This window comes from Rhamphochromis sp. 'chilingali' (genome assembly GCF_963969265.1).
Source record: "Rhamphochromis sp. 'chilingali' genome assembly, chromosome: 7".
Classification (NCBI taxonomy): Eukaryota; Metazoa; Chordata; class Actinopteri; order Cichliformes; family Cichlidae; genus Rhamphochromis; species Rhamphochromis sp. 'chilingali'.
Window position 1 is genome coordinate 17253048 of NC_137934.1, and position 25400 is coordinate 17278447.

A 25400-nucleotide genomic window follows, 5' to 3' on the forward strand; every position below is an offset into this window, starting at 1 on the left:
TTTACAAAAGAATCACTCTCGGTCTGACGAAGATTCAGTGTGGACATTAAGTCTACAATAAAAAAATGTTTCATAGCTGCCAATAAGACCATTTATTAAGAATTTTCCCATGCCAACATGTCTACATTAGATTTACCATAGCTCATTAGCTAGCTACAAGATAGCAGATCATTATGGGCCAACTAGCTCAACTTTATCAGTGCTCCAAATGTCATTGTTTATTTTTTAGTTTCCTGTTTATGATTCCAAAGTTATACAATGCTGTATGTGTTTTTTTTCTATAAATAAGTCAGAACAGCATGCATAGTTAGATATAAACAATCAAACCTTTGATGATCTCCAACTTTGCTAAAGTTTGCTGAGGTTGTTAACAGCTGGGAGAATAGTTACACTGATTGTTTTATTGAAGCTGAGATAAATTGGATTCCTTTTCACTGTCAGTGGTGCCTCAGCATGTGTTCATTCTTGTGAACCAAAGGAGCATTTGGACCTGGAAATCATGAATAAAATCAGATGTAACAAGAAGATAGAATGGGCTAAACATTATGTAAGAGTTCTCTAAGTTTGCGAAATCCAGTCCAGCTCACTGGACCCAAACTCAAAAGCTGTGCTGCTTTATAAAGACCGAAGCAATTAGTTTATTTCACAATTTAAGCACAAAACATAGGACATTTTGATGAAATTGGCTTTAAAATGTGCATTTCGAACATCAGTAAATCAGTTTGTGCACGTGATTTAGTTCCCACCACCTGAGTTCCCATCTCTCAATGTAGTCTTGCCACTGAGAGCACCTTTTTTTTTTACGCTAAAACCCAGTTTCTGCTGGTACAATGCATTTGTGAATGTGGCCCATGGAGCGAACAGGTGGCTATAAAGCAAGAATCCATGTAGCCACTGCAAGCTGCTTTGCAACCCACTTCTGTTTCAGATTTAATCAATGTCAAGTCTGTTGGCATTGTTGCCTTCTCCCTTCTATGTTGTTCTCTAAAACTTGGACTTTTTGTGCACATGGAAGGATGGGGAAGTCCCAGAACTGAGTCGCATTGCCAAATATAAATTGCTGCAGAAGAAATAACAATGTTCTTTGACTGAAGCGATCATGATTGGATTCTAATCTTGAGAACAATTTGTAACATAACTTTTTCCTTTTTTTAGACCCATATGTGAAAATCCACCTGATGCAAAATGGTAAGAGGCTGAAGAAGAAGAAGACGACAATCAAGAAGAACACCCTCAACCCTTACTATAACGAGTCCTTTAGCTTTGAAGTCCCATTTGAACAAATCCAGGTACATTTTTCATCTGTTTGCAAAACATTCGTAAAACTCTGAAATCATGTTTTCTACGGGGCAGAGTGCTATATCATTGGGTAAAACTGAACTATAAAAACCAGCAGCAAACATTTGGTTGCATATAAGCCATTGTTAAGTGGGAGCTCATTTACCAAATGATCAGTTTAGAGGCTTTTCATCATAACAGAATAATGAGAGGCGCTTCACTTAAAATCAGCTGGGTTTTGCAATTTGACAAGCCAATTGCTCTACGGATGTGATTGTCTGCACTTTGTTCTTGCCCGTAGCATGGATCTTGGTGCTGTTTGTAGCATATATCACAATGATTAGCATTCATCAGCATCATTATTTACATTTAACCAAGTATGCTGCAATAATTAGAGCAATAGAAAAATAGATGCTGTAGCTGTGATTCGAGAAGAAAAGGAAGCACAGATGCTTTTCCAGGACATTATGGGGGAAAAAAGGATAAAGGATACATAACCTGTGCCAGAAAGGGATAGCAACAAACAAGATTATCTCTTCAGGCAATACAGTAATTAAGTCAAATTGATTAAGGCTGCCACATTTCAAAAATCACAGGTTTGGTACAGCGTGCCTCAGATTTAATTTAATCCCAATCAACCCCATCCAAACATGGCCTTATTTAGTGTTGCTCATGCCAGTATGTTGGCTAAATTTACATTTCTCATCTCATCAACAAGAACCAGGTTGATTATTAAATAATTGGTCAAATGCAAAAATTGTCATTGATTAGATTTATTGAGCAGTAAAAGCAATACGAGAATTAAACACACTTAAAAGACTTAATTCGATCGTAGAAAAACAGTTAAAGTCCAGCTACCTAAGAGCTAAATGCTAAATTAAAGAAGCCTGTCATCACTGACAGCTCTTTAGGCCTCTGGCTGTATTGCATCTGATTTGAAATGAAGACACTCAGAACTGGGAAGACTCTTAATTAGACACGTTCTGTTTCCACCAGTACAGTTTAATTTGCTAATCAAGTTCTCAAGCACAATTCTTAAATTACACAGACATATAGAAGTCTGCAGAGGCAAAGCGTTGGCTTTGACGCCAACCTGACCCAGGGACTTTCTAAGTAAATAATCGAAAGATTTTAATTGTCTCAGAGATTGCGTGGGAATTACAAGCAGTGCTTTAATTGGACTATCTTGTAACAAAAACAGAAGGTTAGTTATTGACTCGTGTTATTTCGCAGTGTCCTTAGCCCACACGCAATTAGCTGTGCAGACACCATTTGAGATGTACACATGCTCTCCTTATAGTCCGTGAGCCCATTTGACATCAAACTCTAGCTTGTTTGCAAATTAAGTGCAGTTTTTTTAACCTTTCTATATTTGACTTGAGCATAGAACTGAACAAATAGGGGAAAAAACAGTCACTTATGTGCTTGTGTTAAACTGAAAAAAAAAACGTATAAAAATATATTTCAAATTCTGGCCTCTGAACAGCTGGAGATGGTAAAGTGAATTAAAAGACAAATACATGTTATAAATGTTCATGACATTATTTTTTTTCTTGTATTTAATCTTCATATTTCATTCCATGAAAGCTATTAAGCTTGTTTCGAAAACTGCTGAGCTGTTGTTTAAATGGTGTCACTAATATGATTATTATTGGCAAATCAGTCACAGCAAGAAAAAACAGTACTTGCTGGTCAGTGATGAATAACACGAAGGTCTGCTAATTTTCCTTTAAAGAAAGCCGTGTTTGAATGACCAATTTAAAGCTGAAGTGTCCCTTTAAAAACCCACTAACCCCAACTGGCCATCTGGGAGCCTTATTCAGTATTTCATTACATGGCGTATTAGGCATGCTCTTTTAGAACAGCGACTCAGAGCTCATGCAGGTGGCGGTAGTTCCATCTCAGTCTGCCAGTGGATCGAAACTTAATCAGGACGCTTTGTGCACTAATTCATATTCTCTGCCAGAGATTGACGCCCGGGTCACTCCTCTTTGCAGCGTCCCTTTGAATAAACACACAGTGAAGCTGAGTCTCAGACCTCTGAGTAATCACACATTTTGCTGTGCTTGGCGCTGAATATAAGCCAAGCTTGATCGGGAGTGTTTGTTACTGTTAATCAACACTAATGTCTCAAGGAGCACCTCATTCCCTGCACTATACCATTTAGAGAAATAATGAGGAACTGTTGGCGCTTAATACTCTAATACGTGCATTACATATCCACCCTACCACAAAGAACAAGAAACACCTACTGTATCAGAAGTCCAATATGTAAAGTACTGCTCAAAAACACAAATCACAAGAGAAAACCTCACAGAGATGATCATGTAAGTAAAGAAGCATCAAAACCTTTGTCTCTGATCATAACACATTATATGACATGTAATTGTCTTTCTTCAGATTGTATTGGGTGTTTTTGAAGCTAGGACTAGAGCTAAAAGTTATTAGAAAATGAATGTGAATCAATTTTTGAAACAAATAAAAAGCACAGAATTAAAAACTGACCTTTAAATCGTGTTTGCCTAACAAGACTCGGGCCTTTCAATTCTACAACAAAACCATAGACTGTATATGAAAAATGGCAGCAGCACTCCACAACAGCTACTAAAGCCCCACCTTCTTTTAATGACCTGTTGTTATCCTCTTTTAAGAATCACTTAATCACTAAATTAGACTTAGACATAACAACTAGGGATGGGTATTGATAAGATTTTCACGATTCCGATTCCATTTTCGATTCTGTTTAATGATTCGATTCTTTATCAATTCTCTTATAGATTCTTTTTAAAAAAGGAGAACACACAGGTCGATTAGCTTAGAACTTCGTTTTATATCTTCTCTTTGAGCAAGATAGAAATTTAGGAGTAACATGGCCTTACAAACCCAGCAGTGAGATCTTAAGAGATCCAGCCTATGGCTCTTCAATGGGGTGTCACAGGGTCCCCGGGGAAAAAAATTGTAAATGTAAAATTATAAAATAAATATTCTTCTGTAGCAATAACAAAGTATAACATAAATTATTCTGTAGCAATTACACAAGAATATCCAGTAATGTCCCTGCCTACAATTAAACACATTCACTTACCAAAGTGAAATCGGGGGCATCTGCTGTGGCAAATGGGTGCAAGCCTTTGACCACAAACTCAGTCACTGCTCGGTGACATTCGTCTATCCTGGCCTGAAAGGAGACGCTACCGGTAGACTGCAGCGAGAACTGCCAGCATCTGAGCCAGCCAGACTCTGTCTGTCTCATCATGATCACCTAAATGCACAGTAATGGCAGGTTTTGTAATAAGGCAGATCGCGCTAACATCATATGCACTGTTAGTTGATTATTTACCTGCTGCATTAACGGGAGAGGACGTGCAAACGTTACCGCTGCTGCTGGGTTGAGATTCATGAGTCCGGAGCGAAATTAAAAACACGACATTCATTTAAGGTCATCGCGTGTTTTGTGAGCAAATGCTTTTGCATATTCGTAGTGTTTCCTCCCTTAAATGAAATCTCTACTTTGCAAGTATTGCAAGTTGCCCTGTTGTCATCCGTTCTCGTAAAGTCTAATCAAACTTTTGAGCGTTTGAGCCGCCATGTTTCCTGCCAGGTAAATGACGCTCCGCAACGTGGTGACATCATTCGGGGCGACTGGAATCGATAAGGGAATCGTTTGCAAAAATGGCAAACAATTCCAAGGAATTGAAACAGTGGGAACCGGTTCTCAACAAGAACTGTTTTTTGTTACCCATCCCTAATAGCAACTGAGTCCAGGATAGAAATCATGCATAGAAGACAGAATGATGAGAAGGTAAAACTGGAGGGTTGCTGGTCAGTGATAATGACTCATTAGCTTGTTTAACAAGGTATAGATCTAATGAATGTTAATTTTGGCTAACAAAAACAGACTTTAAAAAAAGACATTAATTGAAGTAAACATTAGTAGATGGAGTTTACACTCTTTTTTTGTCTCCTTCTTTCCTCCTCTCTTTCCCCCTCTACAGAAAGTGCAAGTTGTTATAACTGTTCTGGACTATGACAAGATCGGCAAGAACGATGCCATCGGCAAGGTCTTTGTGGGCCTCAACAGCTCGGGGACGGAGCTGCGCCACTGGTCCGACATGCTGGCCAACCCCAGGAGACCCATCGCCCAGTGGCACGTGCTGAAGCCTGAGGAGGAGGTGGATGCTCAGCTCTCCGTCAAGAAATAGGCAGGGCTCTTTCAGTACCTGCCTTGTAGTACTCTTTAGCCAGTATGTGTAAATACCTCAGTGATATATGGGTCCATCCATGTAACTCCCTGTCCCACTTTACCCCCTCCCCCACCCGTCGACCTCTCCCAGATTCATCACTCCTAAGTTCACACACAGTCCTAATTGTTGAAGTGTCCTGCAACATCTGTTCTCTGCTTTTTTCTATCAGGTTCTCGCTTTGATTCAGCAGTTTTTGATTTCCATCTCCAAGCCCTTAACCGCCCAGACCAAATGCCCCCTTCTTTTAAGCAATATGATCTGTATAGATAGCGCATGACTGAAAGAATTTATTGTACCACAGTTGTATATATAAGTATGCAGACATAAATGATTTCTAGTTTATGTGTTTGTATGTTGTTACCCGTTTCCTAATCTGTGTATATCTTGATGTTTTTAATAAGATGTTCTATTTTAAATTATGTAAATGCAGATATAGAGGAAAGCCAATATTATATATCCCAGGATTTAAAAATTCTACCTTATTACCTTATTGCATTCCAGAAAAAAAAGAATTCCAACCTGCAAGACGCTAGTGGAAATATATTCACATTGTAAAGGACTTTAAGTTCAGCAAAGGATCGTTACAGAAAAGACAAACGGATGAATATATCCACACAAAACTCCAAAATACAAGGCCATTAACTACTATGGTTCTGTAGGATAAATTATGCTGCTGGAAATTATACAAGCACATGATTTCTTATGACTTTTTGTACCTATTTCTCAATCCGAGGACCTACATGTTTTAGCTTGAGGCACACTTGTTACCACTTAGCATTTCATTTTTTCCTTGTTTGGCAGTTCCATCTGAAATAGGTCCTCAAGTTAAAGGTTAGTTTTCTTTTCCAACAATGGAAGTGATTGCCTCCAAGAAACACCCCTTTAGAAACAACCCCCATGTGGAAAAAGCACCAAGCTGTAGCCATTGTGTCCTTAAACTCGTTCTAACAATATTTTGTTAACTGCTTACTTTAAACAGCCTTGTCGTTGCTGGAGGTGTATCGCGTTTAGGCTGGGGTCCGGCATTTGTGAGGGAGTTTAAAAGAAAAAAGGGGGGGTGGGTGGGGGTTGCACTCTGGGCTCTGGTTTTAAGAGGACTATTTTTTAGATTAATTCAGCGTCTTGACTATTTTTAGTAAAGTGCATGTTTTTTTTTACAATCTTTACTAAACGCTGGGACGGGAGGGAGGGGGGATCTACTGACACCAGGGGAGACTCTTCTGATAGGATCCCCTTGCCTTCAATCAGAGGAGAGAACAAAAAAAAGAAATCAAGAGTAATGTTTAAACTTTGTGTCAATGTCACATTGACAGAGGTGAAGCGAGTTTAGTCTAAACACTGCCATTTACGGGGAGGTGACTTTCTGTAGAGACCCTCTCTTCATGCACACTCCCACTTGCTAGTGGTTGTAGCGTTGGTTTATTGGGAACAATGTCTTTGGCTGCAGTGGTGCCCTGAATCGCAGTCTTTGCTTTGCGTTGCCTTCTCACAGTGACAATAGAGCTAGCCATGTTTTACTGCCAATTTTAACTTTTATGTGGCTGCTATTTTGCACTGGATGAACTAGCTTGTTGACTTCTTTAGAAACCATTTTTGGATGATTGTTGGCCGGCTTTATTTCAGGACACCTACAGGAGGGGAGGGGCAGGGGGCGGAGCCAGAGAGCCTCCTGCTTGATTGGATTAATTAAATCCAAAAAACAACAACAAGAAAAAAAAAAACAGGAAAAAAAGAAAGAAAGCAATGATGACAAATCACATTTCAGCCAACAGCAATTACATCAGTTTTGTTTTCTTGTTGGCACAGGACTACACCAGGGGAGCACGAAATAACCGTAAAAGTTAATGGTCTGCGTAGGCTATTAGTTCATTATGTCCTTTACTACGGGTCCAATTAGGAAAGGAGTAAGTTGTAATCCATGAAAACCATGAAGTCTCTTATCTTGGAGGAACCTCTTGCATATACTCGATACACAGCTTCAGGAGGACTTTCTAAATGTTTTCAATGTTATTGTGTAGTTGATAGCACTATTATGAAAAAGCTACTTGTCATTCCATAGGAGTCTTCTGAGGACTGCTTTGTGTATCACTGTGACTGCCGTGTGTGCTTAGAGATGTAGACTTATCAGTAGGTAGCGAATCCAGTCTGTTCTGTAGTGATGTCGTAGCGTTTAATGCCATTTTTTCCTTCTACACGCAAAGAGAGGACGAGAGAGAGAGAGAGAGCGTGACTGCACGCAGCCAAAAAAAAAAGAAAAAAAAAAGGAGGAGGCTTTTATCCGAGCGAGAGCGGGTTGCTTCACACAGCATTTTGTTGAGCACTGTGCAATACTTGTATGTTCATCCCATAGTGTTAACGTGGGTGGCGTTGCCCGAGAAAAGAGATTATAACCCTTCGAGGATGAATCCAGTCCAGAGAGATGTTTTCTCCTTTCCAGTGAAATGGTTAGGACACAGCACACTTAGATTCAGCTTATAGTTTGGAGCTTGACACCTGCTGACCTCTGTTTAGGGTTCCCTCCCTTTTCCGCAGGTTCATTTTCTCTTCTTGCACACAGTTCCAGCATCAGAAGTTTCAGGGAGTCTTCGTTAAATACCAAACAAGATTCTGCATTTAGATACCCCCTTAAAAATGCCATGTATATATTTACATAATCGTGTCAAAGAAAATGTATATCTAGAATAAATATAAAGTGACCTGAATGATTATTCAGCTGCAAAATATCGCTCTTTTATCCAGATGCTATATCTCATCATCGTTAATCCATTTTCATTAGAGTTATTTTATTTATGTATTTTTATTTATTTATTTATTTATCTCCCCTGTTGATTCAAAACCCCTTTTCTATTTGAGATGAAAACTCTGAATGTACAGTGAGGACCGTGTTGGTGTAGATTACTTTAATTAATTAGATGTACCTTGCACTTGTTGTTGTTTAAAAGAACATATTTTTAATATTTTTTCAGCTATTATGGATTCATTTCATAATCCTATGGGGTAAAAACAATCAAACAACCTCCCCTGTGATAGCATTCCAATATCACTGAGCATACTTTAATACAGCTGTATTCCCAATCCCTCTTCAGCTGGGGGAACTTTTATTTGACATGTTTTCCATATATAGATCCATGAATTCCAGTACAGCTTCAGATTTAAATAACAGAAAAATATATTAAAGTAAAAGGTGCACTCTTTGCAAAAATGGCCCAAGCAATTTGACATGAATACTAATGCAGAGAGGTTGCACCAAAGGAATTATCCAATCAAAGCTGAGAGTAAATCAAACCGAATTATATGAAAATATCACAAGTGCACGAACGTATCAGGGAATTCAGTAAATGGGCAGCATTGCAAAACCCATCGGATTGTGAGGCGTGTGGAGGAAACTACAAAGCAAAAGCCATTACCTGCGCTGCAGCGCAATGCTCCTGTTACTGCGATTCCCCACCAAAAAAAAGTGCGCACGCGTAATCACCCCCCACACCCTAAATTCAAGCTCTCTTCTGTATGACAAGGAACTGAAGAATCTCTCCAGTGACACCGACAAAAAGCCACACTGACCTTTCAAAAACAAAGCTGTGTAAAGTATTAGAATCTGATGCTGTAGAAAGATCCTAGTTGCCTTTGTGTATATCAACTGCCTGCTTGAGTATTTTGTGTGTGGAAATTTTCTCTGTAATCTTGTAGAACTGTTCGGGGTGTTTTTTTCCTGCCATATCGCTCGCAGTGACGGCGAGCCTGCTGACGGTTATATTTGCTGTGTATACCTTCATTTTTTGATGAGGTGTTTTCCAGTTTTGTTTCACTTTGTGTAGTGATTCACTCTGTGGAGTTTTCTGACTGTTGTTATATAACTTCATATACACAAATGATCAATAAAAATGTTTTATTTCCTGTTGATACAGAAGCCTTTCATGTCGTGTTTTCGTTCGGGATGCATGCAACGGAGCAAAACTGTCACGGTATTGATTGCCACGAGTGTGACTCACTGCTCATGCAAGAAACTGTTCACTTCAGAAAGAAAGGCGTCTGCATGCTTGACGTGCATGACAAATTCCTATTTTAATGATGGCACTTTGAATCAGACACAGCAGCCTGTTAAAAAGGTCACTACTGCCATCTGAAGGACACGCAGGGGAACACCACTGTGTACCAGATGTAAAAAAAACTAATAAGAAAAGATTCTTTCTTTCTTTCTTTCTTTCTTTCTTTCTTTCTTTCTTTCTTTCTTTCATTTTGCCTCAGGTACAGATCAATTTCTATTAGTGAATATTTACTTATGTGCAGCAGAGCCACATAATGGGGACAAGAGTTTGTCCTCCACTAAAATATGATGTCACATTGATGTGATGCTCGGATGGTAATGAATGCTGGGGAGCGGAGATTTATAGATCTCAGGCTACTGCTGATGCTGTAAAATAAAGCTCATTTGGATGTTGAGAGTAAAACATGTCCCATGAAATTTTTACTGTAGCACGGTGCTGTCATTTTAAATTGAATTCTTTTAACCTGCCTTTTAAGTCACTGAAATATGTGACTGCAATAATCTGCATCATCTGGCAGATTATTGCAGCTTTTTATTGAAACCGTGTCACACTGAGTGAAATAGTCAAGCCCAAACACTCTCACTAGTTTTGGGGTTGTATTATTCGATTAAATATATTATTACCTTTAATTTTCCTCCCTGTGTGTAAAAGCAATTGCTCCCTAACCCTAAAAACTAGTTGCACCATCCTTGGCAGAAAGAACTGCAATCAAGTGTTTGTGATAACTGGCAATGAGTCTTTCAGATCACTGAGGAGGAATTTTGGTCCACTCTTCTCTGCAGAATTGTTTTAATTCAATCACGGATGGTTTTCCAGCCTCTGAGACATTCAGAGGTCGACTTGCTGGTGTTTTCCAAATTGTTGTCCTGCTGCATAACCAAAGTGTGTTTCAGCTTGAGGACACAAACTGATGGTCGGAAATTCTCCTTCAGGATTTTCTGGTAGAGATCAAAATTCATGGTTTCATCAATTACAGCATCGAAGCAGCCCCAGACCATCACACTACCACCGCCATGTCTGACTGTTGCTGTGATGTTCTTCTGTGTTAGTTTTAGAGCAGATGTAACAGGACTCAGACCTTTCAAAAAGTTCAGTTTTCTCATCAGTCCACAGAATATTTTTCCAAAAGTCTCCCAGATCATCAAGATGTTTTTTTTTTTTGGCAACTATGAGATGAGCCTTTATGTACCGTTTGATCAGCAGTGGTTTTCATCTTGGAACTCTCCCATGGATGCCATTTTTTTCTGTTTTATTGTTGAATCATGGACTCCGACCTTAACTGAGACAAGTGAGACCTGCAGTTCTGTAATGTTGTTCTGGGGTCTTTTGTGAGCTCTTGGAGTAATTTGGGGAAGGTTCACCACTGTTCTGAGTTTTGCTTTTTGTCTATAACAGCTCTCACTGTGGTTCACTGGAGTCCCAAAACCTTAGAAATGTCTTTGTTTCTCAACTGTTTTTAGATTGTGACAGGATGTGTTTTGGTGTCATGTAGTCTGTTTCACTTTTTCACACAGGTTTTATTTAAAATATTTGTTGATTCAACAGGTCTGGCAGTAATCAGGCCTGAGTGTGGCTAGTGAAATTAAATTCAGTTTTCCAAAAGCTGTGGATAATCACAGTCTCTTCATGATTCAACAAGAGGGGCAATTACTTTTTCACACAGGGCCAGGTAGGTTTAGAAGCTTTGTTTCCCTCAATAAATGAAATAAAAAATTACATTTTGTATTCCCTCTGGGTATCTTTCTCTAACATAAAAAAATTGGTTAATGATTTCAAACATATAAGAATTACAAATATGCAAAAAAAAGGGGGGTGGGGGGTAATAGAAAATTCCTTTTTCACAGCACTGTAAAGCTTGTTATGCTTGTAAATAATGCTTAAGCGTAACATTATTCATGTTCATGGCTCTACTTAAAATCAGTTAGTTAAAATCATCATCAACCATCATCATATCTGCAATTTTACTGCATCATATAGAAATTTCTTAATCCATCCTAATATTGGCTGATTTTTGTGTGCCTGAAGTGGGGCAACACATGGAAAGATTAGTGTTTGTAGGATGCATGTTTGACCTCAAAGCAGCAGCTCACTATAAGATTAAGTCAAGTGTGACGGCTACAGAAGGAAATAAACAGATGCACAATACAGATAAGCACCTGATATAACTGTATTACATGAAACGTGAACAACAGAAAAAGAGGAAGTGAGATCTACATAGCAGAGTTATGAAAGTTTTGTATTCTGCTTTCGGTTTTTTTTATTTATTTAGTTAAGTTTAACCAGTTTCACTAGGTTTGGGTTAATATCCATTTTGCATACATAAACTAGGATAATAATAAAGTCGTCATTTGTGTTTCTGTGTTTAACTAATCAATTTAGTTAAACTCATTTTGCTGCCGTATGACCAAAAGCCACACTTTTTAATTCTGATTAGTCTCCTTCGGATGCTATTATCTTGTTTTGTGTTTTGTTTTGTTCTCTTCTAGCTTCTCTTTTTATGGAAGCCCGTTTCCGCCACTAAAAAAAAAAAAAAAAAGCTAGTATCCATAACTCGAAATTTCGAGTTATTTTCTCGAAATTTCGAGTTATTATCTCGAAATTTCGAGAAATATAACTCGAAATTTCGAGTTACTTTTCTCAAAATTTCGAGTTAGCTCTGCCAATCAAAAATATACGTGAATGAGGTCGCTTTCTTGTTACCCGGAAGCATATGGCGCAGGACCGCGCACTCAAAAACGGATCCCAACAAATTAAAGTATGTTTGCTGATAGTAACACCATGTGATTCAGCTAATAACACAGGGATTTCATCATTTGTGAAGCCAGGCTGAAAACACTCAGCAATCTGTGCATTCACGACTGGATGTAATACCGGTAGCTTAGCTGTAGCATTTGTAGCTGAGGGCTTCAGCTTCCGGGTAACATGGAAATGACGTCTTCACGTAGATTACTGATTGGCAGCGCTAACTCGTTATGGATCCTTTTTTTTTTTTTTTTAGTGGCGGAAACGGGCTTCCATATCTTTTTGCTTAGAAAAATTGTGCGCAGTTTAATGCTTTATCATTATTATCGTTTCAGCGTTTTATTGTGAAAATACATGTCTTTCACGTGGAAGTGACGTTTGAGGTTCGGCTTTGATAAGTTAGTGAACGTTAGCCCGTTGTATTACCGGAAGCTGAGTGTTTACATGCTTACTGTACGTTTATTCAGTCCAAATCTCGACGAAATTGACATAAAACAGCTTCAAATACACATAGAAGCGCACCAAAATATTAATATCCACCATTCATTTTATAATTAGCCTACTGGGTTTAATTTTCATATAAACGGAATTTTGTTTTTGAAAACTAAAACCGGATGTATTTATCCTTCCTGGCTGACTCGACAGCCTTACATGACGGCTTGGACCTCCGTCACAATTAGTTGCCTTGAACTCGTTTGGGGTGTGCGCGCTATACTGACAAAGTATTTTGCATTTGTCCTCCCGGCCTGAAAATGCTCTCCTACATCATTGGCGTGAGTATACATCAATGGAAAATTATCAGGGTGCTTTTACGCCAGCTAATTTGCATGCATTAGCTCGGTTAATATTCGCTAACATTCAGTTTTTCCCCAGCTAAGTTATCCTGAGCGCTGTTTCGGGCCTGCCCACAGGAATCTTCATGACTCACTTCTCCCTAGGGTTGCCAACCGTCCCTTAAAATACGGAATCGTCCTGTATTTCGAAACAAAAGTACACGTCCCGTATTGAGCTAATAAGGGACGCACTTTGTTCCGTAATACAGTGAGAATCAAAAGTAGTCTATAAATGTTTATGGAATTAACGCTTTGTTTGAAAACATAATTCCCAGACCCTCTCCTGCTTTGTGACCAATGAGCTGACAGCACACTTATGACAATTCGAGTATGACAATTCAGATTACCGCTCATCTCATTGGTCGAGGAAAGGTCGCTTGCGGAGAAAATACCGGAAGACAACAGATGACCACAACAAGAAGCATGGCCAACAGGGAAACAAACGCCGTCACTGCGGTGCAAGTCTCGGACGACAGTACACCTAAAGCTGGACAGACACTGTGCGATTTTCAAACTGCACGATTGACTCGCAGGGGTTAGAAGTTGGTAGGTCACGATGCAGGGTCTCACACTATACCGCCCGATGCTCTGATGAGACCTGAGTGCTCACACTGTGCCTCCATAAAATGAAGGTTATAACAGAAAATCTGTCGCTCTCTCTCCCTCTCTGTCTTTCACTCACACAGACACACCACCACCACCATCAACTTTGCTAAATTGCTAATGAAAAACATTGATCAGGCAGCTGTGATTGAACAGCAATGTAAATCCAACTATTTTCACGGTTGTTGTGGTCGTGATAATTTTGTGATGCCACATCGAAAAGGCTCGGATGAGCTTTCCAAAGTTCTACAAGTTGTGCCTCCATCGCTTGTGTCCAGATCACACGCCGCACAGCCGTGCTGCTCAGTCTTTTTCACCGACGTTTACGTGTTTGCGAGTGAGCAGTGTGAGCGGCTGCGGTGACACGTCACGAGCGATTGATGATCGGGAGCTGGTCGTGAGGTGTTAATCGCTTCTCGTTACCCCACGTATACTACACGATGCACGATGAAGGCCAAAATCGGGCCGATCACCAAATCAGTCGCACGACTCAAAAATCGTCTCAAAATGGGCCTAAAACCGCACAGTGTGAGCCCAGCATTAGAGCAGCAATGTTTGTTCCCCTCAGAGAAAGGGAAGAATGGGAAAAGGAAAACACCTGGCTGGAAAAAGTTAATATGGGCATGTGCAGTGAAAATCAGCGCTATGTGGCCAGAAGTGTGATAATATAACTTATTTTGTGTAATAAACAACTGCAAGGATAGATGATTACAACAAATAGATGACTAATACATAAAAGTAATACATAGATGAATAATGATGATGAGTTAAGATGCTTAATCATGGGAACAAGCGGGTTTACAAACAGGAGCAGCTGATTAGCATTAGAAAAGCTGAAATAATACCTCAACTGAAGCCAATTGTACTAAATGCACTAAATGTGCACTGTTACAAGAATATTTTTTGTTCTATTGCTTTCTATTAATTTATATAATTTTAAGTTAAGCAGGACAGAGTTCTTTTAAAGAAAGATTTACTTATATTCTCAAAAGTTAAGCATGACAGGCTTCTGTTCAAGAAAGAGACCTGTTTTATTGTGTTAATGTTGTCATTTTGAGCTAAAAATAAATGGCTAAATGATCATTTGTTTCACATGTGTTCATATCACAAAGAATAGGATATGCATCTACTTAAATCAACTTCAAGTCAAATGGTTAAAAAAATAATTTCACACACAAAAAAAGAGCTAGAAAATTCACCACACTGGGAAGGGTGAAGACAACTGGGTCGCCCGGCCCTGGCCACGAGGTGTCCCTTATTTATTTTTCAGGGAGTTGGCAACCCTACTTCTCCCTGTTGCTGTCTGTGTTAAACAAAAAAAACAAAAACCCGACTTAATCCAGGCAACGCCCCGCAGGGTACTCAGACAGCTGGTAGCTAATGCTAGGAGTTGGTGGTCTGAGTCATTCTCCCACGTTTGACCTTTTATCGCAGTTGATCCGAGGTGGCTTTGACAGCATCATCAACCTCATCTTCAGGCTGCTCTTCCAAAAGAAGAGACCTGCCATCACCTTAGAGGACCCCAACATTAAGTATGCACTGCGCCTGATAGATAAAGAGGTAACCGCTCAAACGCTGCACACTTGAGTGCTTGCAGAATGAAACTTGTCTGCAAACGCAGCAGATGCGTTCACGCTCACTGCTCTGTCTGTTTCTTGTTTTTTTTTTTTTAAAGATTGTCAGCCATGACACAAGAAAGTTCCGCTTTGCACTGCCATCCCCTGAACACGTCCTTGGTCTCCCTATTGGTAAGTGTGCGCACTCACGCATATCATCACTGCCGGAGGTTTGACTGCATATCTCAAAATCTGTTCTAGCTCCTTTCCTTCTCTGTTTAAGCTAGTTTTCTTCTGATTGGCCACCCCTGGTTAACAGACGGTTTAAACAGCTGATGTAGTGCCTATTTGGAGATAGGGAATGGCAATGCATTCTGCGTAGTTCATGCCAAACCGAAACGAAGTTAGATGCCAGCAGATGATAAGGAGGAAGACACCTAAACCTGTGATACAAACTGAATGTAAACGAAAAGGCAAAGCAGTGTTATTAGGAGGGGCTGATATGTGAGCACAAACTGTCACTTTATTTTTAGGAGGTACAGTTTCTCAAGTTGCCTAGTGTTTTGTTAAAAAAGCTGTTTGTGGTGAGCGCCTAAACCTCAGACAACTTAAGAATTGTGCATGGCTTCAAGCTCACATTCAGACTTGTTAGACTCGGCCATGCTCTCTCAGCTGCTGAGCCATGGCTCTGTGACACATGCATCACTTACCCTTAACCTTCTTAACCTGGCATCCAATTATGTGGACATCACATTTTGGGTTGTCTAGACCAAAATACTAAATTTTCCTCTACAAGGGCCTGATTTCCACTTACGAGGACATTATACTGCCTCTGTTTATCAAAATTTAAAACGAATGTCTTTATATGTGGCTCTCAATTTTCTTAGAAACAAAAATAGGGTAAAAAAATTTTTTTTAAAATCCGGTGATTCTTTGTTTGTACATTCATCGGGTCCCAATATTCCCAAATATCAAAGCGAAATTAGGAATGCATGCCATGGAAGAGTTCAGGTCTTAGGAGGTTAAAGACACTCTATACAATTGATTTGAGTTCATATTTAATACTTTTCTGTAATATTTTCTCTTTTTCAACGTTGTGTTGAACACATTTATAAAGCACACCTTTTTATTTGACATTTATAATTGCGCTGTAATGACAACCCTGCATGCTTTGTTTTGTAGCTGGACTAAACTGTGATGAGAATGTTAAAAATAAGTCGTTCAGATGTGAAGCAGTTTCATGTCTTTTATTACTGCTCAATGTTTTGTTACAGCACTTCATGTTATAGTGCTGCAGCAGGTGCAGGAGCTTGTAGTGCCTTTGTTCTGCATCGATGTCGGTCAGAGGTATCCACGGTGACTACTGTGTGTCTGAGGTGTTACGCTGTTGCTGCTTCCATATATTTCATCATCAACTTGGAGTTGCATGAACCTCAGTCCCATAATGGGGCGATCGTGGCTCAGGAGTTGGTAGTTCGTCTTGTAATCAGAAGGTTGCCGGTGTGAGCCCTGGCTCCGACAGTCTCTGTCATTGTGTCCTTGAGCAAGATACTTCACCCGTTGCCTACTGGTGGTCAGAGGGCCTGTGTCTGGCAGCCTCGCCCCAGGGCAGCTGTGGCTAAAATGTGGCTTGCAAGTGTGTGTGAATGTGTGAATGACTGATAACTTAGCTCAAAGAGTTGGCAGTTCGTCTCGTAACCAGAAGGTTGCCGGTTCGACCCAAGTTGTGTCCTTGGGCAAGACACTTCACCTACTGCCTACTGGTGATGGCCAGATGGCAGCCTCGCTTCTGTCTGTCAGTCTGTGGCTACAACTGTAGCTGCCTCCACCAGTGTGTGAATGTGAGAGTGAATGAATAGTGGAATTGTACAGCCCCGAAAAGCGCTATATAAATGCAATCCATTATTATTGAGTGTGTGTAAAGCGCTTTGGGGTCCTTAGGGACTAGTAAAGCGCTATACAAATACAGGCCATTTACCATAATGCATTGCATTGGTGACGTCACAATCCTGAGGTCTATTAGAGATATCCCCTCTCACAGTTACAGAGCCTTTAAAGCAGGAAATACTTGCTGTAATGGTGAATTATCATTGTTTGAGTCACATAGTATGAAATGGGTGACGTTGATGGTAAGTACGTGTTTGTTTTCGTCTTCAGGGCAGCACATCTATCTCTCGGCAAAGATAGACGGGAAGCTTGTCGTCCGTCCGTACACACCAGTGTCCAGCGATGACGACAAAGGTTTTGTGGACCTGGTGGTGAAGGTAAAGATTTAAGGAAGGTTGTTTTCATGTGCATTTTAGTTTTTATATATGAAGGTGTTGATTGTTTCACATGAATTCCTCCATTTGTTTCAGATTTACTTTAAAGACATTAATCCAAAATTCCCAGAGGGCGGGAAGATGAGTCAGTACTTGGAGAGCCTCAGGATCAACGACACAATTGACTTCAGAGGACCCAGCGGCTTACTCGTTTACAAGGGCAAAGGTGAGCAGCATAACTGAACACAGTAGGTGAATCAGCTTTATCAGCTTGGTTTAATACTCTCACTTTGCATCTGCAGGTGTTTTTGCCATTCAGCCTGATAAAAAGTCCCCAGCTGAGATGAAGACTGCCAAGCATTTGGGCATGATCGCTGGAGGCACAGGTGAGGGAGCTGTTCAGTGTCAGGACCGAGGGTGGTTTTTTTCATTTGTTTGACTCAGGTGGTGTTTGTTTTTAGGGCTGATGCTGCTTATTAGTAATAAAGGTGTTTATCATTAGTTGAAGATGGAGTCTTGATGTCTAAATTTTTACAAAACTCCAACACAAATCATTCAACAAAGTGTTATTTGGACATGTGGACAGTTTCTGTAGATATTATAAGTTGAGTAGGTGTTACTCATGCAACCAGATACTATAGAGTGGTCAGAGCATTGACCACCACAGAGAGAGCGAGGCAGCTGCATTGGAGCCACAGTAATGAAATAATAACTGTTAAGGTAATTGGGGGAGTATGAATGTCAGATCTGATAAGTGTTTGAGCCAAAGTTTCCACTGCATCAGTGAAGTCATAACCCGATGTTGGGTAAAGTGGTCTGGCTCACTGCTCACCTCTGTGCCAACAGTGCTCGGCTGAAAAAATGGCATTTGTATGGATTGAATTTGGTGCCACAGAAATCTCTTAAGATATTAATTTAGCGTTCTTTGGTCTGCTCCCTTACTGCCACATCAGACAGTTCCACATATTTAGTTATTGTTTTATTTTTCCGCCTATTTTTTTTTATTTTTTTTTTTATGCAACCCAGAATAGATTTGTCTTCTGCTAGTCTCCAACCAGAGACATGTTAGACTAATGTGCAAACACTGACCTGGGAGATGCTGACATGTAATGTAGCATTAAAGGTTATAAAAGCCATTTTTACAACCTTTTCTAAATACGATGACATTTTTTCCCCTTCCTCTGTGCTCTATTTGTTCCAAAGTTTATTTGGGCTGTTTGCTCATCATCCACACAGGCGTTACACACTGTAGGGTCTTTACTTTAAAGTACGAAGTGCCTTTTAAGTATCTTTTGTTCTTTAAGTTGATAAAAACGCCTGAATTGAATTGCGTTGGAGAGGTTTAGGTTTGGTAAATTTGTATAAATTCTAACTAAAGTTATGCTTTTAGAAACATTTCATTTAATCGAACTTGGAGGTCCGACTGTGACCAAAGCACACATACAGCCCTGTATTTAAAGGAGCTCTGTTAATGTAACCTGAGCCTGTGCTGGGTGTTATTACAGGCATCACTCCCATGCTGCAGCTCGTCACAGCAATAATGAAAGATCCTGATGACAAAACGGTGTGTCACCTGCTGTTTGCCAACCAGGTGAGTTTTATGAACCACAATCTAATGTTTGCAGTCAGGAGGATATTTACTATGTGATAACATTTGACCTGGACTGGAGTATAAATTTGTGTTCACGCAGTAGTTTAAAAATATCGTCTCTTCCCGTGTTCAGACTGAGAAAGACATCCTTCTGCGACCGGAGCTGGAAGATATTCAGGTCAGCCACCCGGACCGGTTCAAGCTGTGGTTCACCGTCGACAGAGCACCTGAAAGTGAGTCCTCCAACAGCAACCACCTTCACATGTGAACTTTAACTATTTCAGACAGGAACTATTTCCAGTTTTTGTACACATCTTCTCATTACCCCGGTTTATTAGCTGCAGTAATCGCCCACTAGCACAGTCCATGATATTACATGGATGTTTGTATTTGTATTGGCAGGTTGAAGACAGACTGTTTACCTGACAGGTGTAAGAAAGAATGTAATCTTAGAAAGTTAATTGCATATGAAAATGACTATTATGTCTTGTAATGTGAGAGCATCTATGAAGTATTAGTACTCTTGCACGTTCTCAAAATGTGACGCAGCAGGCTAAAGTCAAATTTTAAACTTTTTATGTACTTTGTATGCATCCTACATTTCAAAACTTCTACATTAATGTGCAAAAACAGATTGAATTTTTCTGTGTTCTTTGAATTTTTGCGGTCTAGTTTTTAACTTCTGATATAAAAACTCAATCGATCACAGTTCATACACAGTTATCACCGCAGGCTAAATACGGAAAAAGGTCACCAGCATCACTGAGGGCAAATTTCAATGGGTGAGTGGCCACAACGAGGCCGAGAGGTTTGCTGGTTCATTTGTGGTTATGCATGAGAAATTGTTCAATGTTCTTTGGTCGCAGTGAAGGATCACGTATTTGTTGTCACCAGGAAGTTGTATATCATTGCTGGATAAGAATCATTTTTAGTTAACAACAACAAAAAAATGTCCAGTACGTGGTTTTAATGTGAGAAATGATCAAGCTAGTAGTTTTGTTCAGCAGAGTCAAACATCAGAACTGAAAACAAGCAAGCAAGCATGCTACCTGTGAATGTGTTAACCACTAATCTATAGATTGAAACATGATTATACAAATATTGATTCGTTTTATAATCAGTGATGTTATTAATTGAATTTTCTGGGTTAAGGAAAATCTCAGGCTTACAGGAAGGTTTTTTTTAAAATCTTGGATAATTATTGCTGATTTTGCACCAAAAAGATTACATTTTTAATATCCTGGTAAAATATAGGTTAGTTAGTTAGTTAGTTAGTAGTGAAAAGAGTTGAGGTGAAGAACCACATGATGCTCAGTGCAGTGCAGCAGCGTAACTAAGGGAAGGTTAAGGGTCACCTGATCCAGCTGTAACTATAAGCTTGATCGAAGTTTTAAGACTAATCTTAAAAGTAGAGTGTGTGAAGAGTTTTAGAAACTGTAAGCCTGTAGTCTGAGAGCAGCTCTGTTAGGATTAATAAGGTTCTATCAGGCTTCAGGACCTTGTATGTGAGGAGAAGGATTTTAAATCTTAAATTAAACAGGGAGCTGTCCTTCTACTCCCAGCTAGTACTCACTGCATCCAGCTTTTCATCTTTAAAAAAAACCCCTGATTATAATGAATTACAATAGTCCAGCCTTTTTTTTTTTTTCTTTCCTTAATTACTCTGAGACGATGTTTTTAATTGTAGTAATATTGCACATATGAATTAAGGCAGTCCCTTATATATGTTTAATGTGCATGCTGAAGGACCTAACCTGATCAAAAATGACTTAAACTCCTCATGGTGTTACTGGAGGCCAGCGTAATGCCATCTAAGGCTACGTTCACACTGCAGGCGAAAGCGCATCAAATCCGATTTTTTTGGACCCTATGCGACCCATATCCGATCATGGTATGACAGTGTGAACGGCACAAATCCGATCTGGGTCACTTTCGTATGTGGTACTGAATCCGATACATATCCGATGTTTTAGAAAGCGACTGCTGTGTGAACGGTCATGTCGCATTAAATCCGTCTTTTACGTCACTGACACAAGACAGACGCCAATTATCAGCTCCGGAGAAGACATCGCGAACGCTTCCTGGCCATCCGGTATAGATGTCAGTGAAACTGTTGGGAAGACAACGTTGGAGAAACGTGAACATTTTATTTGTACTGTATAATCTGCAACTATCCTTTGAAGCACCGCTCCTCTAAAACAGCAATGAGCATAATTATTAGGTTATTTACATTATTATGTATCTGTAACCGGAAGGTCGCCGGTTCGATCCCTGGGCTCTCTGTCCTGGTCGTTGTGTCCTTGGGCAAGACACTTTACCCTACTTGCCTACTGGTGTTGGCCAGAGGGGCCGATGGCGCGATATGGCAGCCTCGCTTCTGTCAGTCTGCCCCAGGGCAGCTGTGGCTACAACTGTAGCTGCCTCCACCAGTGTGTGAATGTGAGAGTGAATGAATAGTGGCATTGTAAAGCGCTTTGGGTGCCTTGAAAAGCGCTATATAAATCCAATCCATTATTATTATTAAGGGCCATCAGTCAAACAATATTGTTTGGTCTGAGTCTAAACAGAGTGTGTTGTGTGTGACGTCTTCTTTTGCGCATGCAGGCCGCTTTGAGCGTTCACACTAGAGCGTGTTTGCTGTCACATTTTATTTGTAGTGTGAACAAGCAGACAAAATCAGATTTGATCAAAAAATCGGAATTGAGCATTAAGACCTGCAGTGTGAACGTAGCCTAAGGTAAATATCTGCTTAGACACTGGTTATGTTTGACTTTTAAGAACCAAGCACAATAACCACAGTTGTTACTGTATCTGAATGTATGCCTGAGTGGTGGCTTGTACAGGCTGTAATGATATGACAGATAAAGTTGCTCTTATAGATGGTCACCAGTAGGTGTCGCTGCTGAACACTGAAAATGCCCCACTTTGCACCCTTTAATTCTGAGCAGCATTTTAACCTCAGGCTTTTCTGTCTTTCAGACTGGGAGTACAGCAAAGGCTTCATCAGTGAAGACATGGTGAGGGAACACCTGCCGCCTCCCAGCAACGAGACCCTCATCCTGATGTGCGGACCTCCACCGATGATCCAGTTTGCCTGCAACCCTAACCTGGATAAAGTCGGCCATGCCGACAGCCGCAGGTTCACATTTTAGACATCGTCCATCCAGTTGTCTTTTTTTTTTTTTCCTTACCCTGAAAGCATTAAAGCTGTCATATCTACAGTGGGTATTGCACTATATTTAAATATGACATATTTATCATGCAAGAGAATCACAGCTTGGACCAATTCTTGTATGTTTGGTAGGAGGTTGTGAATGTGTAGGGGGAAATGGGATGTGAAATAAGGATTTTATGATAGGATATGAAGTTTCCGGATGTTTGGCTTGAAAATGACTTCACTTTGGTTTTACTAGAAGACTCGAGGTTTACTGGCTGTTTTTTCTGAGTGCCTTAAACACCTGCAAAGATTTTATTGAATGCACGCCACAAGAATTGTGATCACTCACTTCAATACAGAATAATAGATTATTCCGTTATGGGTGTTGGGAACGTGTTACAAATCTATACCTGTTGCTTATCTGTTGTCACGCAAGACGTGTCAGTATTTGCTCCGTTGTGATTTGTCAAACACAGCGTGGTTACTGATTTGTTTTCTGAAAGTGTGGAAAAAGTGGCTGCTTGTGTTTATGGATCATAAAGCAACAATGCTGTTGAACTATTGGTGTTTTGATCATCGTTTCTGAATCATGTTGGTCACAAGTGGATTTTAGCTTCTACCATGATTAAGTGAAGACACTTTCTGCAGGGAAAAAGAAATGCATTTATTAACAAAACATTTTAAAAACAGAATAAAACCACAAATGGTATGTGTGAGCAGAGATTTGTCCATTTTCTTTTAAGGAAAGATTGACTGCAGTCTGCATTGAGGCAGGGATCGGATGTTAATAGAGTTGAATATCCAGCCTTCCTGCAGGCTGCATTAAACTGTATCTGAAACAGAAGAGCTGGACACTTCAGGGAAACACACTCGTGTGTGTACGGTTAATGTGACACTCCAGTCAGCCAGGCGCTGATTAGCTTAGACTGTAAACAAGAGGAAGCAGATGGCTCCCCAACTCACATGACCTTTATTTAAACTGTGCGAAAACAAAAATAAGCAGTAATTTTTATTTTTTTAAAAAGAATGTCCTTCTTTACTAAGCTAGTAGGCATGGGCATACACTGGCTAAAATATATTGGTCTCCAGGAACTATTCGAGTAGTCTTTGATGCTTACTCACTTTATCTAAAGTCATCTTTGGCTTTCTAAATTTCTCCCATTTGACAGTAACATCTAATCTCTCAGTCATTAATGTTTTTAGGTGTGCTTCTTCCGCTGGGAAAATATATATTAAGACTGAGAAGACCATTTGATATTAATGGGTTTTGTTTGTTTTTTTAAAAGACCATCCCTACTAGTTTAGTGGTGAACAGTGATTTCCTTGAGCCAGGTGTGCCTGTTCCCCCATTCCCAGTCTATATATCACACGTTGTAGCATAACAGTGCCCTCACGGTTCTAACTGATAGTGTAAGCACATAGCTTAACATCCATAGATACTAGTAGCTTGATCTGTTATGAGGTGGTGGTGCTCACAGTAAAATGTTAACCCCAAAAAATAGCCACAGCACTTCGTCCAGCATTGGTGCCCCAGAGAGCCTGGATACAAATCAGGATTTGAAGAAAGTAATTTTTCAAAAAGCCTTCAGCTTGCACAACGCTCAACTGGGTCAAAATGCAATTCTGTGAGCACCACACACAAAAATGCTGCTCGCCCTGCCTCACTCGATTTCTGTGAGGCATCAATTTTAACATGTGTTCAAATAAAATCATAACCTTGAATGTAAGCACTTCTCACAAACAGAATCAGTGAACACAACTGAAGACAAGCCCTTTCAAATACGGGCTGAAACACACAAAGTTTAAAATCACCGAATACTGAAAAACAAAGGCATGAGTGACAAAATTCATAAAGAGGTATGTTAATTTGAGAACACTTTGCATTTTCAGTTCACATGTTACATTTTGGACAGCTTCAATAAATATAGATGTGTACATGTGAAAGATGGAAATATTGTTAGTCTGACATGTTCTCTTACAAAAGCTGATCAGCGGTAGAGAGAGATAGACCACAGGATGAAGTTTGCACAGTTCGTTCTTTTTCCATGAAGCTTGCGGAGCTCTGATATCAGATGTTTGAGTTACTGTGCATTTCTGAGGGATCATACTCTGGAGGGCACGCCGACACTTCCCGGAAAAACACGTCATCCTTCAGCATGCTCTGAAACACAGGAGCACAGAAAAGCGTTCAGTGTAGTCGATGGACAGCGTGTTCTGTGTGATCACACCGGAGCAGGTCAGCTTCTCACCGTCAGATTGTTGATTCCCTCAGAAAAGGCTCCTATCTGTCTGACGGTTCCTTCAGAGTCCTCCATCTGTGAAAAGTGACAGAATCAACTTAAATTCACTTAAAAACAAAACTAATTTATTGTGTTACAAATAAGTGTAACTGGGAAAGTGTGTACCTGTTCCAGGTGCTCAAGGTTATCCTCGTAGATCTGGGCGCTAGTCTGGAAGCTGCTGTTTTTTGGCATTTCCACATTCATGGGGCACACGTACTCCTCACCGTCGTCCTGACGTTTCTTCCTCAGAGTGCCAAAACCTCCAAACGACAAGCGCCTCGGCTGAAGGAGGATAAAGGACACAATTAGCAGATGGCCAGCTCGTAACATGAGCGTTTGCTGTATTTACTACAAGCCTCATTCACCCACACATCACATTTAACATTCACACTCCAATAAATGCATCAGGGAGAACTCAGGGTTCAGCATCTTGCCCAAGTATACTTCAGGCTAGAGGAGCTGGGGATTGAACTGCCGACCTTCCAAGTAGCAGACAAGCTCATTCATGTCCTGAGAAACAGCTACTTTATTTAAAAGTATTATTAGTGTTGGGAAACTCTACTGGGCTTAACGCTTTGATATTTATGGGAACAGAGCTTATTTACTTTCTCATTTAGATGCTTCTCTTTTAAAAGGTTTGCCGACCGTATGCAGGAGATTAATATAAAAGAGACTCTGGGAAAATGAAAGTACTGCTTATTTGATTTATGATCATGCTCTTAATTGCAAGTTTCACATCTTATATGAACATAAAAAAGACAAAGCATGTTATGCTTTAGGGCGTGGCTACTCTATGATTGACAAGAG

General features: G+C 40.0%; 3 protein-coding genes across 10 annotated transcripts in view; 2 read left to right on the top strand and 1 right to left on the bottom strand.

Annotated features, from left to right (window-relative positions):
- syt1a (synaptotagmin Ia) overlaps window positions 1-6553 on the top strand; it is a 220601-nt gene extending 214048 nt beyond the window's left edge. For all 5 annotated transcript variants that reach the window (XM_080886388.1, XM_080886392.1, XM_080886390.1 and 2 more), the window contains 2 exons: window positions 1156-1289; window positions 5274-6553. In XM_080886388.1, the coding sequence (XP_080742514.1) occupies window positions 1156-1289; window positions 5274-5480 (341 nt within the window). In that variant the 3' untranslated portion in view covers window positions 5481-6553. The remainder of the gene's footprint in view (window positions 1-1155; window positions 1290-5273) is intronic.
- Window positions 6554-12926: 6373 nt separating this feature from the next.
- cyb5r3 (cytochrome b5 reductase 3) lies at window positions 12927-22869 on the top strand. The gene is made up of 9 exons (XM_080887798.1): window positions 12927-13083; window positions 15181-15306; window positions 15422-15494; window positions 17460-17566; window positions 17660-17789; window positions 17866-17949; window positions 19069-19154; window positions 19288-19387; window positions 22134-22869. The coding sequence occupies exons 1-9, from the start codon at window positions 13063-13065 to the stop codon at window positions 22304-22306; spliced, it is 900 nt and encodes a 299-aa protein (XP_080743924.1). The 5' UTR covers window positions 12927-13062; the 3' UTR covers window positions 22307-22869.
- Window positions 22870-24157: 1288 nt separating this feature from the next.
- Window positions 24158-25400, bottom strand: part of ppfibp1a (PPFIA binding protein 1a) — a 32006-nt gene continuing 30763 nt past the window's right edge. For all 4 annotated transcript variants that reach the window (XM_080887795.1, XM_080887794.1, XM_080887793.1 and 1 more), the window contains 3 exons: window positions 24717-24875; window positions 24561-24626; window positions 24158-24472 (listed from right to left, as the gene is read on the bottom strand). In XM_080887795.1, the coding sequence (XP_080743921.1) occupies window positions 24380-24472; window positions 24561-24626; window positions 24717-24875 (318 nt within the window). In that variant the 3' untranslated portion in view covers window positions 24158-24379. The remainder of the gene's footprint in view (window positions 24473-24560; window positions 24627-24716; window positions 24876-25400) is intronic.

Bases quoted from the DNA above. Each gene is read 5' to 3' on its own strand.
- cyb5r3 (XM_080887798.1), top strand. From the start codon at position 13,063: ATGCTCTCCTACATCATTGGC. The intron at 13,084-15,180 runs GTGAGTATACAT...CTTTTATCGCAG, and splicing joins TGCTCTCCTACATCATTGGC to TTGATCCGAGGTGGCTTTGA. The intron at 19,388-22,133 runs GTGAGTCCTCCA...TCTGTCTTTCAG, and splicing joins CGTCGACAGAGCACCTGAAA to ACTGGGAGTACAGCAAAGGC.